This window comes from Ixodes scapularis, unplaced genomic scaffold, assembly GCF_016920785.2.
Source record: "Ixodes scapularis isolate PalLabHiFi unplaced genomic scaffold, ASM1692078v2 ptg001639l_1__unscaffolded, whole genome shotgun sequence".
NCBI classification, from domain to species: Eukaryota; Metazoa; Arthropoda; class Arachnida; order Ixodida; family Ixodidae; genus Ixodes; species Ixodes scapularis.
Window position 1 is genome coordinate 739731 of NW_024610181.1, and position 17294 is coordinate 757024.

Below are 17294 nucleotides of genomic sequence, written 5' to 3' on the forward strand. Positions count from 1 at the left end.
GGACGGCACTTGAACGCCCTGCAAGAGTTCCGACGGACGGGACTCAAGACAGTAAGCAGTGAGAAAGTGCAGGCGAGCTGGTAATCAATCGACATCTTGTAAACCCTGAGATGGGGATCGTCCGTTTTTTTATCGTTCCCCATTTCAGGGTTTACAAGATGTCTCTAGACAGCTACGTTTTTCGTTTGAGTAAAGCTATACGCACTCCGGAGTGCGCTTCGGACGGAAATGGCTATACGCACTCCTCGGAAAGCTCATGCCGTTCGGGCCACCCTTTTCGGACGACGCGTGTATCACTGGGGGGCTCGTTAACCCAGCCCCCCGCCTGCGTTCACGCCGCTTCGCGGCGACAGTATGCAGCTGCTAATTACAAAACTTAACCAGTACACGCCGCTTCGCGGCGTTCAGCCGGCAACCCAAGCCCCGCTGCCCCGATCGCACCGCCGGAAAGGGGTCCCATACCATTTAGTTCCGCGAAGTTTCGTCGACAACGAAATTTTTAGTGTTCATCGCAAAAAAGAAATGTAAATATCGCCCAATGCCTCGACAAAACAAAATGTTCGAAAAAACAGAAAAAAAAAAAAAAAAAAAAAGTCGGCCGATTGCAAATCGAACCCGTGTCCACATGCGTACGAAGCAGACACCATAACCACTATGCTATGCCACCGCTGAGAAATCTGCCAGTGACCATTCTTTCTATACGAGATTAGCGGAGTGCGTATAGTCATTTCCGTCCGAAGCGCACTCCGGAGTGCGTATAGCTTTACTCTTTTCGTTTTAAGTCAACTGTCATAACAGTTTTGAAAATGTGGCGCGTCAGTCTCACCTGGCCGCACGGTCGTACCAGCGACGGAACTGCGCCAGCTCTTCTTTACGAACCGTCATTACACAATACTTAGGAAAACTGACGACCACCAGATGCCAAATATACGCCGCAGAAAGCGGGCGACAGTCAAGCAAAGGCGCCACCATCAACGCGACAGACGCGAAAAAGAGAGAAAAGAAAGCTACCAAATGGATTGGATTGATTTGATCAATGTGCATCAGCATTGTGTTTCCCCAAGTTTTGTTCATCACACTTATTATACTTTCCTAAATCAAAGAAAAGTTTTTAGCCTCCGCCTGAAACTTTGAACATTATTTTTTTTTATTAAAACAAGTGTTCGCTAAATATTTACAACGTCAACTCACAACTTCTGCTACAAGTTTCGCCTGAGAGAGCCGCTCTTAAAGAGAGAGAGCAACTCAAACCATGGAGAGCGTTTGCAGTTTAATGACGAACGCCTCAAGTGCGCATGCATTGCATTTTTGCTTGGCGAGGAGAGAAGCAAGTGGAGACGCAAAGGCGTTTTGCAGACAATTATAACCTTTGTCAAGTATTTGCTTTTGTCAGCTCGCAGCTCGGACAACTCGTATCTCAAACGCGTCCCATAAAACACGTGACACCATCAAGCGCTTAGAACTACTCTAAAATCTAGGCACACTAATTCGCTTCAAATGTCACTGACGCACCAATCCAATCCAGAATCCAGGTGTCTGGCGGGATTTTCGCCGATTGTGGCAGACGTAGTTGACGTAGCTACCGTCGCAGTCACGTTGTGACGCCGTCACGCCGTGTCGCGCAGTGATGGCTTCACGCCGATATCAACCGGGGGACCGGCTGCTAGGCAGAGAACCGGGGGACGCCCGGAAGCGATGGGAGTCGGAGGGGTATGAATACGACATCTTTCCCCAACTCCCTCCGCGAGAGGCCCACCCTCCGAAGCGATGGCGGTACCAGGAGCAAGACAGTCCGTCGTCGTTGTCTGAGGCAGGCTGGGAAGCAGAAGACGCTTCGCGACGGCCTTCACAACCCAAACAAGCATCTTTCTGGTAAGCCCCCCTCGTGGCGCACCTTTACGCAGCTCGCATATTCTACAGAAGTGGGTGCGGACATAAAACATAGGCAGTGTCTATTCTGCCGGGACCCGGGAGAATTCGGAGTTTTCGTAGGCGAGTTTAGCCATCTCTCAACACTGTCCGCAACCCGCTGCGATACTTACAAAATGATTTTTCTTGCTCTCGGAACATCGTCTATAATATGTTAAGGGTACTTCTGTTCTCTTAATACTTCTCGTAGTTGGTTAGCGTTGGAGCCGTCGTCGTTTGAACCGTGGCTTGAACGCACGCTTTTGAACCTGTGTGCCTGACTATAAGTTATGCATGGCTTGCACTGACGTCACATTGCATACTTTTGACCACCATGTAAGAGGAGGAGAGGGAAGCTGCTTTTGTAAGAACTTTGAGTAACTGGTTAATTTTGGGAGGAAAATAGCGACGTCGGTGCAAATCCGGGAGGCACAAAAGAGGATCCTGCTAAGAGGGGAGCTCCTTCTTCCCCTCTTCTCTGGTGGTCATCGAACCGCTTTTTGAATGACGTCACGTGCAAGCCATGTATACTGGTTTTGCAAGGACGTGGTTGGCCAGTGTCGGAGTGCAAGTATTTTTGACGGTCAGTCGGCTTTTGATAGAGTCGAGCGACTAGTTTTGTGCCCTCAACTATTACCCTGACGTCTAGAAAACTAACTTCGGTTTTGGAATAATTGAGAAAAACTAATTAGAAGGGTCCACAAAATTAAAAACTTCGATGGAGCTAAGCAGCGTGTCCTCTTTGTGTGGCCAGATTATAAATATATCATCCATGTATCTCTTATAAAACATTGGTTGGAGGGGGCAGCTTGAAAGAAAATTAGATTCTAGATTGCCCATGAAGATATTCGCGAATGGCCCCAAACTACGCGAATATCTTAACTCCCAACAATTGGGCAACTTGTTGCTCTCTCTCCGTGTTGTCTGACAAACCTGTCACATTCGGGCAACAGCAGGACAACATGGGCGGCAGAGAAAATGTTGCCTCGGTATCATAGCCACCCTTCTATCTCCTTCCGCGCAATAAAGTCTTACTCTGTCACCGTGGCAATGCAGTGTCTTCATTATGGAAGAATGCGCGAATGCAGCGTCTGAAGCCAGCAATGGGAGACGCCATCTTCCACGTGTTGTCTTCTAACGTGAATGCCGAAACGCTGGCCAAAGTCGGACGCGCTGGTGCGCAGATCGATGCCGACTGCGTAAAGCGGTTGCCTAGCGAACTCTTTGTGGTTTCGACGAGGCTTTATGCAGGATCGGACCCTGCACACCACACGGTATGTTTGTCCGCCTAGCTTGAAGCCCAAGCTAGCATTGCCGCATTGGTAGCAGGCGGCATTCGGAAAATGGCGCAGCTGTAGCCAACTTCAGATGCTGCGTTCAAGCGCCCGTCTATTGACGTCCGGTGACTAGAGCAGGCGGACTTCATTGTGTAGACGGTGGTGTGGCGATACATGGTGCATACCTGGACCCTCTAGCCATGCTTTTCAATAGACTGAACGTGAATGAAGAGAGTAAAACCAGGACTTGTGGCACATGGCCGATTTTCTCCAGCGCCTAACATTTTGAGGAGCCCTATACTCTGTCTCACTAAAACCGTGCAGTACAGGCAAGGCTAAAAGGAAGAGGGTGTATGCCAACCTGTTCAAGAGGAGGGAAAGGAGGAATGGTAGAGAAAAGCTGGGATTCCCCCTTTTCTCCTTTCCCTCCTCTTCAACAGGTAGGGACATTCTCTTCTCTGTAGCCTTGGCTCTACTGCACGGTTTTAGTCAGATGGAGTATAGATAAAAAGCTTGTTGTGTTGGCCATCCGACAGCTGGCTTCATTCCCTGGAACTTAAAATATCAAACTGCCGAAAAAAAATTTTTTTTGAATAACTGCAAAGTTTCTTACAAGTTACAAAGAATGCCACGGGAATGTGTTCTGTGTAAACCAACTTTACCCTAAGATTCCCCGAACCGGAGCAATAACCATTTGTGTTCGACGCACCGCGTGCAAGTCCCAACCATCGTCTTCGGTCCCCGTTTCCGCAGGAGCACGCCGAGTAGCCGCAAGCACGCAACTCCGAGGGGCTCTGCCGCAAAGTCGTCCGCGGCGCATTCCGTCCACACAGAGCACGAGCCCTCGGAATCTTCAAAGAGGGCAGACGTTCCCGAGGCGTCGACTTCGGGCGTCGGTCGCCGTCCCTCGGCCTCGAGGAGTTTCGGCACGAGGTCGTCCGCGGAACGACCTGGGCAGGCGGGACGGGAACTGTCTCCGCAGTCTTCTGGGGACGACGAGGGGCCCGCGGTGTCTACATCCGACGTCCAGCGCCGTTCCGCAGGTGGGTCGTCGTGGGTTAGGACGGGTCAGCTTGCAGCCCGAAAGGGGTACACTAAGGTTTGTCTCGAAACACAAAAGTACAGCCGTGCGTGGCCTCTTTCTTCGTTGAAAACGCGAACGGGCATTGCGGCGCGCCCGTTTTCCAAGATGTCTCGTAAGAGGTGCGTTTCGGGACATTTGGTTGCTCTTTTAATGGTGAAAAAAGAATTGTTGCGCACGATGACATTTTTGGGTTTTGAACATTCCCATTGTGCGCATGTGTTGGTTTCGCAGCATTAAACGACAGTCTCGAAATCCACTTTAGTGGCTCTTTAAGGCTGGTGTGCACACTTGCATTTGCTTAAGAATGAGTTCTTGTGATCTCTTACGACGAGCAGGCCTGTACGTAGAGAGAGTTTGGTAAATGGGAGGAGCTGATGGAAACCAGGGCGGAGCGGCGAAAGCGGTGCCCCGTGATGATTCTGCGAAATAAAAAAATCCGGAGTTAACCTTGAAGGAGGCACGTATCGTGGCACAGGTATTTGTTAGTTTCCGGATGATGCTGAGAGTGCATGAATGAATAATGGTAAGAGATTGATGGAAATAGGGAGTATCAGGGTGCTGAGTGCCGTTAAATGAGCCAGAAAAGGTGACATTGACGAGAAAAGTTTCCTGAAACACGAGGCGTAACTGCGAATGTGGGGTGCGCGTTCAAGGTTGGGGTCCAAATTGCCACGAAGCCGTGTCTACAATCTTCCCCGTCCACTCGGCCACGGCTGTGTCTGCAACCAAAAGAAAGATGAAGTGCATTCTGAACGTCGCCGCAACGAGGACGTCGCGTGCATTGCCTTTTCGGTTGCGAAGAGTCGCAAACTTGAACTCTAGCATGCTGGAATGAAATACTCGAATACATCCTTACCCAGAAATTGTGATTGAAGGATATAGGCTAAGCTCATTGCCTCCGCTAGAGGAATATTCGTGACTGGTGGTTAGTCACAAATGCTGTCAATCAACGCGTCCAAGGCCATTGACCCAATTTTGGCCAATGACGTGCTTTCATTTTCGCCCTATTCTTTCTTACCAATGAATGCCCGAACTCTCAACATCATGACTCTGACGATGACGTTCGTTCTATGCTCGCTTTGAAAAGTTTTGACTCCGTTGTATGCGGCCATTTCTAATAGATAATCAGTGTTTGGTAAAATACATCTAAAAAGTACTTTACATACGAAAGTAAATTGGATGTTATGTACTTCAAGTAAAGCAGGGAGTACACCAAGCACATCATGCTTGAAGTAAAGTACCGGGAGTTCCCTAGAAACAAGAACCACGTTTTTTGGCTTGGGTAAATAAACTAAGCATCGCAGAAAGCTCAAACTTCGTGACAAAGTGACGGTGGTTTTTGGGATAGAATGCAAAAGTTTGACAATGTGACGTCGCCTGGATCAAAAGATTATTAAAAAAACAAAAGTTTCTCTAGGAGCCAAAGTCCAGCTAAGCTTAATAATGTAAAAAAAAAAAAAAAAGAAATGACCCTGGGTACCTGTAGTATCTATTTCAGTGAAAAAAACTTGTCAGCAAGAAAGAAAACAATATCTTCTTTCTTGCTGAGAAGTTTTTCTTTTCTTTTTTTCACTGAAATAGATGCTACATGAGTGTCATTTCTTGTTCTAACAACATCATGCTTAGGTAGACGTTGGCTCAGAGAAATTTTGTTTCTCAATTATCTTTTGATGAAGGTAACGTCATGTTCTCAAGCTTTCACATTCTATCCCAACTGCCAGCATCATGTTCTCACGGAGTTTGAGCTTTCTCTGACACATAGTTTAGTTACCCGGACCAAAAAACATGGTCCTCGTTTGTTAAAACTCCCTGTAATATAAATAAATTGTACTTTCAAAGTAGAACGCAAGTACTTGTTAAAGGTATTGTCCGGTCGAAACCGGAAGTACTTAAACTTTTGCGCTTGTTACATCGAGGAAGCTTTCATGTAGACAAACATCATTTTTATTTTGATATATGATCTCCCTTTGTTAATTAAACCTTTCATGAGCGTAGGTACGAAACTGCACCTCGAATTTCGCCAGTGTCAATGGCTGACATCCGTAAGTGCTGCGTGACGTCACAAAACACAAAGGTTTGTCGGATGGTCGGGATAACAAGCGTTAATCGATGGATGTCTTGAATTTTGATTCGAATAATAGTCTCCTAGGCTGTACTCTACTGAAATACGGTTCTTTTAATGCAGTTCCTAAGCATGTGCAAGAAAAGTCACGCCTTTTAGCAGGATATTACTCGCAAACAGCCGTAGGTTTCGAGCAAACGTATGCCGTTTCGCGCAAACACAACTGCGACGGCCACCGATCGAACTAGGGGCGCTTGCAAATCAAAGGATGCAGATTTCGCCTCTGAAGCGGCATCTGGGTACACATGTCGGCGGATCCGCTGGAGCGGTGATGAGGTTGCGGGTCATTTCCTCAGAAGCGATGTCCGCGGGTCGAAGGCAAACGGCGAATCGTTCAAATGCATGTCGTCACTTGACTTGGACGAGGCTTGGTGAATCATAGTCACGCTCCATTTCCACACGCGGGTCAAACAGAATCGGGCTGCACGCGTTCTAAATATACAACCTCTGGTATCGTTTCCAGATGGCCTAGCTGCTGCTTTCGGTTTCGCTGCATAGTCAAATTGATTGACGCGATTTGGCCGAGGAGTGAACGAACGTAGTTCGATATCGTTGGCACAATGTCACACCTCAGCTTACGAGCCTTTTGTCCGCTCAAGGCTCAGCTGTCTTCTGCGAGATGATTGTTGCATAAACGGGATCTTGATTTTGACGGGAACCTAGTCCCTACGCACAGCGACGATCCACTTTGCTCGTCACTACGTCTCGCGGAAAAGAGTGGAACGTCATGTCTTGGCTCGCGGGTGCTGCCCGGTGGTTGTGGCACCCAGTTGCGCAACAAAAATTTCGCCCAACCACGAAACAAGTGTAGCACAACAACAAAAACGAAGCTCGTTGAAGCGTTCACTCGCAGGCAAACGACGAGACAGAAATGCTTGCTTTGTGTTTTTTGACATCAGAGCTTCAATGTTGCCAATGAAACCAGCGTTTGCGCTAGAATGCGATTGAAGCAGTATAAATTCAATTACTCACGCAGAGGGGCATATAAAATTCAGATATTGCATGTACGATGCATCTCGAGGCAGTAACAATGATATTCAATTGTTTTCTCGAATACAAAATTTGACCGGACAATCCCTTTAACCTTTCACGGTGCCTTTATGTTCCCTTATTTTTGAACTGGTATGCATTGCCCCAGGGGTAATCAGAGGTGCATCAGTTATTTTCAGCGGTGGTGGTGAACATTGGATGAAGTCAGGTAGCCACAGAGTAGTTAATTTACTCTCGCTGACAAACTATTTAACAGAATCAACTTGTAAGGCACTTACACTTGTATCTGTCTTCAACCTGCCATCACTTTACTTAGAGAAATGACCAAATGATGTCACAAAAGACGATAACGGGCTTTCACACAATAAAGCGCCTTTTCTCTTTTTTTTTTTTTTTTTTTTTCAAAATTTGGGCATTGTATTTTGATGTAGAGACTTGTGCTTTCCTCAGAAAGTACCATGAAAAAACAAATACTCCAAGTTAAGTACAAGTACATACACGAAGAATGTACTTCAAGTACAAGTTTTTCCGAACCTACATGAAGTGCTAGTGCTTTCAGTACAATGTAGTCAAGGTGCTCCCCAACACTGAAGATAATATGTACATTTGATGTCGCAAAATATTTTTTTAGCGCAAAAGTCACTCAAAGTCAACTGTCCCTCAAGAGTGACCATATCAGAAAAGGATACCTGGCAGAAGTCGGTACGTAGCATTATTTTTATGAGGAAGGCTAGGCCACCTAACAGTCAACAATCCCTTTTTGCTGATCTCGCAATCCCTGCAAAACCTTTGCTCTGGTGAAAGAAAGTTCCAGGGCCACCTCGTAGATGTCGCCAAGGTATCTATTAGTCGTAAGTTATCACAAGTACTCTTCATAAGCAAATGCAAGCGCGTGAACCAGGCTTTAGTTCGTTCAGATTGTTGCAGAGTCTTAGGACCATTTTTACAGCGACGGCTACCGTTCGCAAAGTTTCGTGGTGGACCCCACGTGTGTTCCCCGCACGTATGGCTCGCTTAATTTAGCGGGAAATCTTTTTCGCTTATTAGTTTGGCAGGGATTCGGTGCATCGCGAGCGATTGCCAGAGTTATTCCCTTTTCATTGTTCCCATTCCATTCCACAGTTCCCGAGGCGTCGGCTTCGGGCGCCGGGCGCCATCCCGCGACCTCGAGGAGTTTCAGCGCGAGGTCGCCGGAGAAACGACCCCAGCAGGCGGAACAAGAACCATCTCCGGAGTCTTCCGTGGACGACGAAGGGCCCCCAGTGTCTGCTTCCAGAGTCCAGCGCCGTTCCGCAGGTTGGTGGTCGCGGGTTACGACGGGTCGGCTTGCAGCCCGAAAGGGGGGCACTAAGGTTTGTCTCGAAATACAAAAGTACAGCCCCGCTGTGGCCTTTTTTTTTTTCATTGAAAACGTGACCAGGCATTGCGGCCGAATTGAGTCGCACGATGCCCAACTCCTACGGAGAGGCCGACGCAGTCGGCACACCTCCCGGTTCTAGTAAACCCTAACGACGTGCGGAGCTTTTCTGTTGTCATTCGTCGCCACTTGGAGACTGCTTTCGGCGCATGGGCGGGACGGGACGCCAAACACACCGGCGCGGTACGCATTCCAAATGCGTCGTCACGGTGCCGCGTGAAGTCGCAGTAGCTTCGTTCGATTTTTCCGCACCGGTGCAAAAAAGTGCAGGGCGGTGTACTTCCGGCATGTGTGTCAAGATACGACCGGAAGTGCGCTCCCTCACGTTTCTGCACCAGTGAAGGAGGTGCGGGTAGATCGAACGAAGCAGCTGTCACACGCGTGCCGTCAACTAAATTCTGCGTAAGCCAAATCTACCCTGTGAGATCAAATTATATTGAGGTTTTTTGCTTCTTTTTCTTTTTTATAGGGTTAAAGATGTAAATATGTACCGGCCAGGAAGGATTTCTTCGTAGCCTTCGGCAACTGCATCTGACTCTCCGCAGCCACCGAGCCACGGGCGAGGTCGGAGCGAGTGTGCATCGACAGTGCGTTGTCACGTGCCTCGGTCAGACATTCCAGGGGCCCTGATCTGGACACTCGGCAAAAAAGTCGGCAAGAAATCTGGCGACTGTGATTGGACGGTACCAAGGTCAAGTGCGACAATGACCAATAACGGCCGCAGGATTTCTCGCCGACTCTTTCTCCAAGTGTCCAGGTTAAGGCCCCAGTTGGCTCGCCGGGGCCTTAGCTTATGTCGTTTGTCAATTCATGTCGAAACAGTTCCCAAACGTGGATTTGCGGGACTGCCTTACCTCAAACAAAACACTAAAAAAAAAACTATATTTTTTTTTTTTTTTAGGTTTTTTCTTTAGGTTTTTTGGGTTTTTCTTACTTACCTTAACCTCTCTTCAGGGGCCAAACCCACGCCAGAAAGACGTCCACCGACCCCGGCGCGCCAAGCTCCCGCACAGCCATCGGCGGCGGCACGCCGAGCTCCAGAGCCACCGGCACCGGAGCCTTCGGCACCAAAGGGACCCGGCAGGAGGCGAAAGTCTACCTCTCCCAGGAGGGTAAGTGGCCCTTTCCTCGCAGCCTTCGCGTGGGTGCCGCCATCTTAAAAAATACGGCCACTAAAGCCGCTCAACTAGATGTGCCAAAAGTAGGAGGAAAAGGTCCCACGCATCCCGGCCGCTTCGGTACGACGGGGCGGTGCAGACGCGGACGTACCGGAGTAAGGTGCCGACAAGCCTGTGTAGCCGGCAGCTCCTTACTGTACGCGGAGAAGCGGCAGAACGTCGCCCGTGAGGTCGGAGCTGCCTTCTTTTCAAACCTGCCATGCAAAAAAAAAAAAGTCGGCGTTGTTTATGCCACGAAAACAAAGTCGACCAGAGCTCCAACGACCTCCAGTCGCTGCAGAGAAAAGCGCACGGCTAACCCTCCGTCTGCTTTCTCTCCCCTCTTTTCTGCCGCCGTCTTTATCGTCCCTTTTCTCGGGACCGGCAAAGTCGGCGCTCACGATTTTTCGTGCTCTGCTCCCGTCTTTACCCACCCGGTTGCACGGGTGCCGCCATCTTGAAACCGTCAGGCGCGAGCGGCGAAGCCGCCGAAGGAGCGTCGCTCACGAGTAGCGACGTTTCCCTGGCCGTCTCGCGGGCATTATTAATGGCACCCGGCAACAGCGGGTGCAATAGTTACAATGGAGAGATGCAACTTCCTGTGATTTTTGTATGGTGTGTGGGGCACCGTGCAATCAAACGCGTCGTTGCGTAGGTGTAAGTGAATGCCATTTGGAAGTATTTAGTGCGTGGATTGTAAACAGCTTAAAAGATGTATATTTCAGGCGTCTGGGATGACTTGCACCAAATCGTAAAAGAATTTCCAATTCACAACTCGGCCCTTAAAGGAATAACTGAAGTTTGCTAATTGGTCTTAATCGACCGAATAATTGGGCAGATTGAGAAAAATGTGGCAACTATGTTAAGACGCTTGCTAACGACGTACAATTTGTTTTACTTCCCTGGAGGACTCCGTTTGCTTTTTTAAAAGTTTGATGCAAGTAATCTGGGACACCCTGTAGACATTGTCTCGACGTTCTCTAAAAAGCATTAAATGTAAGGGTTTTTAAGAATCCCCTCTCCCCAAACAAGTTAATTTTATTATCTCGGAACTGTTTTCAGCTACGGCCCGCCACGGACCATAAATACTGCTCAAACAAACGAGAAATCGCATAATTTTAAGAGATTGTAGCAGACGGGTAACTTGTAGTTGTCGATTGCGTGCACAAACTTCACATTTTACTCCTACCAGGGCGTCCAAAACAGTTCCCCGATCGGCGCATTTACCGCGTCACAAGAAAAATGGTCCCTCGATTTCCTCCCGATGGCATCGCAGAAGGGCGGTGTCCCAGCGGCTGTGTGTTCATTGCCACTTCAAGACCACTTTCAGTGCGCAGGCAGAGCTTACTCCGCTTTTGGCGGGGCTCTCTTGCAGAGACGTGGCGCACGACAACATTCGTGCCATCGAGGCGCAAGACGTGCAGAGTTCCTCCCAGCAGTTTCAGTGCGAAGCAGTATGCAGTGCATTCTCTGTTAAGTCTACCTATGGCACAACAATGCAAGAAGAGCTTTTTTTTTTATGTTTATTTGGTATTGATTTGCCTAACTGCAGAAATTGCTAGAGTTCTTTTTTTGAAGGTGCAAAATGCTTTTCAACGGAGCTCCACCAATCGCAAGATTTCGCCCATCCGTCTGCCCGTCGGTGCATTTCCCGCCAGGTTTAGCGGTAAAATTAATAAATGTATAGCTTCTTTCCGAGGCGACTGTTAAGTGTCTTCTAAGCAAATTTAGACGACCGCTCCTGAAATACCGCATTTCATGCAGCGTAAGACTTTAGAAGAAAAAAAAGTCGCCATCAGCTTTCTTTTTAAAAATGGCGGTTGACACTTTAGCCCGGTGGAGGCCAATCGGCAGGAGCTAATCAGCAAGGTTGCCACTCCTCTTCTGCCCAGAGCAATCGGAGGTCGAAGCATCACACCCCACCCTGGCTCAAGAACATCCGTCGCCTCCAGAGGACTACGCAGCTCCTCATTCCGCGGCTGTCGTTTGCGCGGCTGGTGAGGGAGATACTGCAGGGTTTGGCCCCCAGTCGCTCCGACCACTACTACATGCAGGGGCTCGCCTTGCAGGCGCTACAGGTGGGCCTGCCTCGTCTTTCGATCGTCGTCGTGGCGCACATACCGGTCGCCGTCGGCAACGACCCGCATCGTCTGTCTGTCGAAGTTTGCCCACATACCGTAAAGTCCTGAGAGATAGCTCACCTAAAATAGTTGGAAAATTGGGTGAAATTGAGGGGTGGGCTAACTTTCGGTGTGCAGTCGAGGCAAGTTGAAAAAATGCTATTTTTTGATTGTGTGTCCCTGTCGAAGTTGTTATCGCAGCAAGGGGCAATGAAGCAAAGATGACTGTACTTTCCAATCAGCAGTGTTCGCTTATATCTCGCCATAGCTAACTAGACGCATTTACGCCACGGTCATCATTGATCCGAAACTATGATTACTAAAAGTGGGCTATCTTTCGGTGTTTCAAATGGAATACAGTATAGACCACTTACAACGTAACCGCTTATAGTGCAGGACCGGGTATAACGCGGCTTTTTTAAACCACCGGTTCGCCTCCCATAGAACTCCATGTAATTACATACCGCTTAAAATGCAGGCGCGCGAAGGGAAATACCGGTTATAGTGCGGTTTCTGGCACAGCCGCCGACCGCGCCGACGACCGGAGCAGCGAGCACGCTTCCCTGTGCGACACTAGATAACGGCGCTGACGGCGCGAGCCGCGAGCCTCCCTACCCTCAAGCAAGCGGCACTCGCGGGGCAAGGAGGTTGCTTGAACTAGCGGGGAGAAGCGAAGAGAGAGGCTTCAGTTGCCATAGCGACGAAGGGACGCACGCACTTGTTGTTCACGTGCGTGTGTCCCTCCGCTGCGTTGGGAACAAACAACCGCAACGACAGACCAATCGCAGGTCGAGGAGAAGTGTTCGCGCGCGTTGCGCCGGCTGCTTCACACACTATTGGCCCTCTCCTCCCCCCCCCCCCCCCCCCACCATCTTTCACAACGCTTAGAAGAAGAAGGCTGCTTCACATGGCGTCGGTTGTGATCGTCGTCGTAGACGACGTTCATCTCATCGTTCCGCGTAAAAGCGCTATCCTTGACTGCGAATTTTCGTTGTGTGTCACTATGATAACCCAGCACGTACTAGAAGGGAAGATCCACCTGCTCGTGCGGCGATGTCGTGGCGGCGCTCTCAAGACGGCAGAAACGCCCGTGTCGTGGTGTTTGTTTACTTTGACTACAGTGGTGATTTCTAAGCATTTGGGTCCTCGAACATCGCCCGGATTTCTTATTTGGCGCATTTCATGCGTGTGCTCAAGTTCAGGGTATTACTGGCGCGTACCGTATGAAGGATGCGAATTATACGCGTTTTCATCTCCGGAGAAAAGTGATTAGGGTTAGCAATCCTGAACGCTCGCAACGTCCGTCCGCAACCCGCGACGCCGTTAAAAAGCTGCGCCAGGCAAAAGCCGCTCATTTCTTTCAAAATGTGTGACACACTTGAGACAGAACTGTACTAGTCCGGTGAAATAAAGACTTTCCTCAATCTAAGCTTTATTTTTCATCTAACATAAAATAAATTCTTTTACAAAGGTAAGTTGTCTCAGGGCATGTATTTTGGCCTGAAAAATTGATGTTTTGGTTATAGTGCGGTACCGCTTATAGTGCGGATTTTCGCGACTCCCGCGACATACGTTATATGCGGTCTACACTGTAGCACCTCGAGCCAGAAATGGGAGTGGGTTACCTTTCTCGGGTGGAGTATCTCTCCGGATTTTACGGTAGTCCTTTTTTTCGTCAATATGTAAATACCTATTCAGTCGTAGGTCAGGTAGGCCTGTGACTGAATCGAGCTACGTGGCCTATATAGTCGGTACCACTGCTAGCCTTGGGTCTCCGGCATACACCGCTTGGCGAAACACGACCGCACGCCGGTAGGATGCTCGTCCAGATCGAAACGGGCAGGAGTGGGGAGGATCACAAGAACCAGGAACCTTGGGTCTTGCTGTGCGAGCTTGCGCTCTACGCTCTCCGAGCCGCAGTGCACTAACAGACCCAACCGCCTGTCCTCTATTACATGAAAAAGCAGTGTCTCCTCTTTAAAAAGGCGGTGCAACGATTTTCTAACTTTGGCCAAGTAATTGTGGGAATTAGTCAAGGCCACCCATAATACGAGGAGTGGGAACCCTCTCTTTCTTGGGTGCACTAGTTTTTAATCTATAAAGAGATTGAACAAGTAGAAGCGTTTCGAGTGAGGTTCGGTGTCGCCTTTGGGACCAGCAGCCTTCCCTGCACGTTGGTCAACTTTTCAAGGTCACGCTTGCCATCGTCGAGGGATCGAGGTGGGACGGCAGCTTGCCGCAGGGAAAGACGTTGACGGTAGCGAAGGAGAGGAAACGGTTTCCTTTATTTCCGATAGATGGATAGATGGCGCCGCGAAAAAGGTCACACCATAGTTCCGATGACAACCACACAAGACTGCAAATTAAAAAAAAATATGGTGTTGTTTTTTTGCAATTGCAGTAGAATATCGATGATATGAATCTCGAGGGATCGCAGGAAATTTTTGTATCATCCAAAATTCATACTAACAAAAAACAAGTTGCCTAACTACGTAAAAGCAAAGGGGCGGCTGTACGTGCAATTCATTGGTCACACCCCAATCTAAAGAAATCGGTAATGTTCTTCCGAGTCTTTTTTTTTTTTTATGTCACCCAAACGGCACTTTTGGAACATGGAAGAACGAGCGTATACCTGTTGTCGCTGACCTTGATCTCGGGCTCACTATGCGGCGCAGCTCATCGGGGGCATGCAGTGTTTCAGCAGTCGTCGGTGGCTGCTTGTCATTAGTTACGTCGCCGTCATTATCTCCACTACTTGACCGTCCTTGCGGTGCCGTCACTTTGTCAACGATTGCCTCGGCAGTCCTTAATCCGCAAGTAGCGAGGCTGTCATCTGCGGTAATGAAATCAAAGGCCGATTTCTTGGCACAAAGCAGGTCTCAGTCCTCAATTCTCAAGTTTTCCTCTGGTTCCGGAGGAGCAGCCACTGTAGGATTTGTGAATTCACACTTCCGAAAGCCGTTAGATGAGCGTTGATTCCACGATCAACGTCAATTCCGAACATCATTTCTCACGTTCACTCGAGTCAGTCCAGAGTTGCTGAAACCCATTTATCGCCTGACAATAAATATAAAGCAGCAACCCTGGAGTAAGCAAATCCGAGTTACTCCGGCGAGCCAAATTCTCATCACGCGACAACATAGAGCAGCGCTAGACGTTGGTGTGTTTTCGAATTTTGTAATGCACCTACGGTTATCGGGATTGCATGGTGCGTACATAGAAAGTACGGCGAGAGAAATGACTCAAAAGGCCTGCTACAGTCGTAGGAGTCAAGTGATGCCGTCCCACAGGATGTGTAAAGGTTGTTGATGATCGTTCACATGATTCACCGCGGCCGAGAAAGCATTCGGACTATCCCGAAACGTAATATATTAGTCTTAACGAACTTCGGCCGGAAATTTCGAAAAATTCGTTTCGTACCGAAATTCGGACGAATCGTCGTCGTATCATCGAGATTCTACCGTATGCAGCAAATTTGCAGCATTTTGAATGAAGGTGGCACATTTTCTCCTCTAATGCGAATACAAACGATATAAAAAATGCGAGCCAGAAATTTTTCGACTTTAAACTTCTGGCACTGTCTCAGTTCTAACGTGTCGCCTCGATTCGTTGGCGTTTGACGGGCGTCACCTCTTTTCCAGGACGCGTCGGAGGACTTCGTGACTAACTTCCTGTCGGCGAGTTACCTGTGCTCCCTCCACGCCAAGAGAAAGACCTTGATGAGGCCAGACATGATTTTCCTCCAGAACCTCCTCAAGGCCTTGGGCGCCAGCATCGCCACGGCCTTCTGAAGCCGCCCGCTTCCTCCAGACGCCGACAGTGCTCTGTACATAGCTTCGTTTTGCCGACATTGTAAATAGTTTTCTTCTCATCGTTGCATTTCCAACACTCCGTTCGCCCCCAAGCTGACAATGCAGTGGAAGTTTGTCGCCACACTGTCGGCTCGGGGACGAATGTGCGGTCGAGGGCCCAAGAGGCAGGAAAGCGCCACCTCGCAGGTTCGATCGCGTTCCGGTTTCTTGCGTCCGCGGTTGTGTGTGGACAAAGTCGTTCACTCGTCAACATTCTCACTCTTCCTTGCACCATTTTAGTGTTTTAACTGTGAACTCGTGCTTTTTGTTTTTCAATGACAAAGTTGCATTTGCAACATTAACGGACACGCGTACGGAAGCGTGCAACCCGCTCCACATAAAGTTTTCTGCGGATTGGTGTCGTATTTGTCTGTTCTCGTATTGCACCTAAAGTTCGGGCACTTTTTCCTTTTTTTTTTCTCATGTATTTCAGCATATCACTTTTAATGTTTGTTTGTTTGTTTTTATTTTCAATAAAGTTGTTTGTCATTTTAGAGATTAGGGCAAAGGTGTTTGAATCGGCATCCCGATTTCGAGCGGAGGTCACAGTATCAAGAATGGGAGGGGTTTTAGGCCTCGTCATTTGGTGAACTGCTTCCATGAGACAGTAGGTTGCGTGCAAGCATTGTGATTGAGCAATTCGACCAGATGAGATATGTTTGCGTAGTTTTTGGGTTTTTTTTCTAGTGTATCTGAAGAACACTCGGCACGTTTCTGCTTTAGTTAAAGGGTCATGATGCAAAATCTTGACAATATTTAAGTTATTCGTAATATGAAATCATTGCAAGCGGCTTAGTGCTCACCCTTTAAGGGTTTCGAGTAACTTGCAAATGACTGTCTTTTTTTTTTTGTTTTTTTTTTTTTTGCTCTTGGTTGAATTGGATAATGATCAGGAAGTTTGATGTCTAATAGCAATGAACTGAGTGCCTAAGTATACTAGGATTCTGTGTTTTCAAATAAACCCAGAAAAACACCCACCAGTAAACTTTTTGTCTATTTGGATTTATTCGCTAAACTCTATATTTCAATCTCCCAATGCAAAAAATATGGTAAGTGTTGAAGGTCAATAGTCCTAAGAAACTGCCATCCCAGTTTCCCTTCAAATCTCAGGTCATTCACCATCGATGTCTTATCGTTTAACTCATCAGCATTCATTCAGGACAAGTCATTGTACTTCCAAGTCGGGTTAAAAACCACTTTTCAGGTTTCTAGTCTGGACCGTATTATTTGTACTTGGAGTTGGGTTTGTACTATTAATTGTAACTGAAAGCTATGGGCCTCGCTTTCATTGTCTACGAAGGCAATGAAAGCGAGGCAGGTAGCGGGAACCCCCTGGATGGATTATAAATGGCTGTATCCTTTGTAACG

At 48.3% G+C, this 17294-nt stretch overlaps 1 protein-coding gene across 1 annotated transcript; it reads left to right on the forward strand.

Annotated features, from left to right (window-relative positions):
- The first annotated feature begins 1549 nt into the window (after positions 1–1549).
- On the forward strand, positions 1550–16898 carry LOC115327669 (serine/arginine repetitive matrix protein 1). Its single transcript, XM_040222924.3, has 6 exons — positions 1550–1872; positions 3939–4228; positions 8504–8677; positions 9753–9910; positions 11848–12033; positions 15717–16898. Exons 1-6 carry the CDS (start codon positions 1628–1630, stop codon positions 15864–15866), a joined length of 1203 nt encoding a protein of 400 aa, XP_040078858.1. The 5' UTR covers positions 1550–1627; the 3' UTR covers positions 15867–16898.
- Positions 16899–17294: the final 396 nt, after the last annotated feature.

Coding starts and splice junctions, on each gene's coding strand:
- LOC115327669 (XM_040222924.3), top strand. CDS start 1,628: ATGGCTTCACGCCGATATCAACCGGGGGACCGGCTGCTAGGCAGAGAA. Junction 4,229..8,503: donor CGTCCAGCGCCGTTCCGCAG/GTGGGTCGTCGT, acceptor TCCATTCCACAG/TTCCCGAGGCGTCGGCTTCG. Junction 9,911..11,847: donor AGTCTACCTCTCCCAGGAGG/GTAAGTGGCCCT, acceptor TCTTCTGCCCAG/AGCAATCGGAGGTCGAAGCA.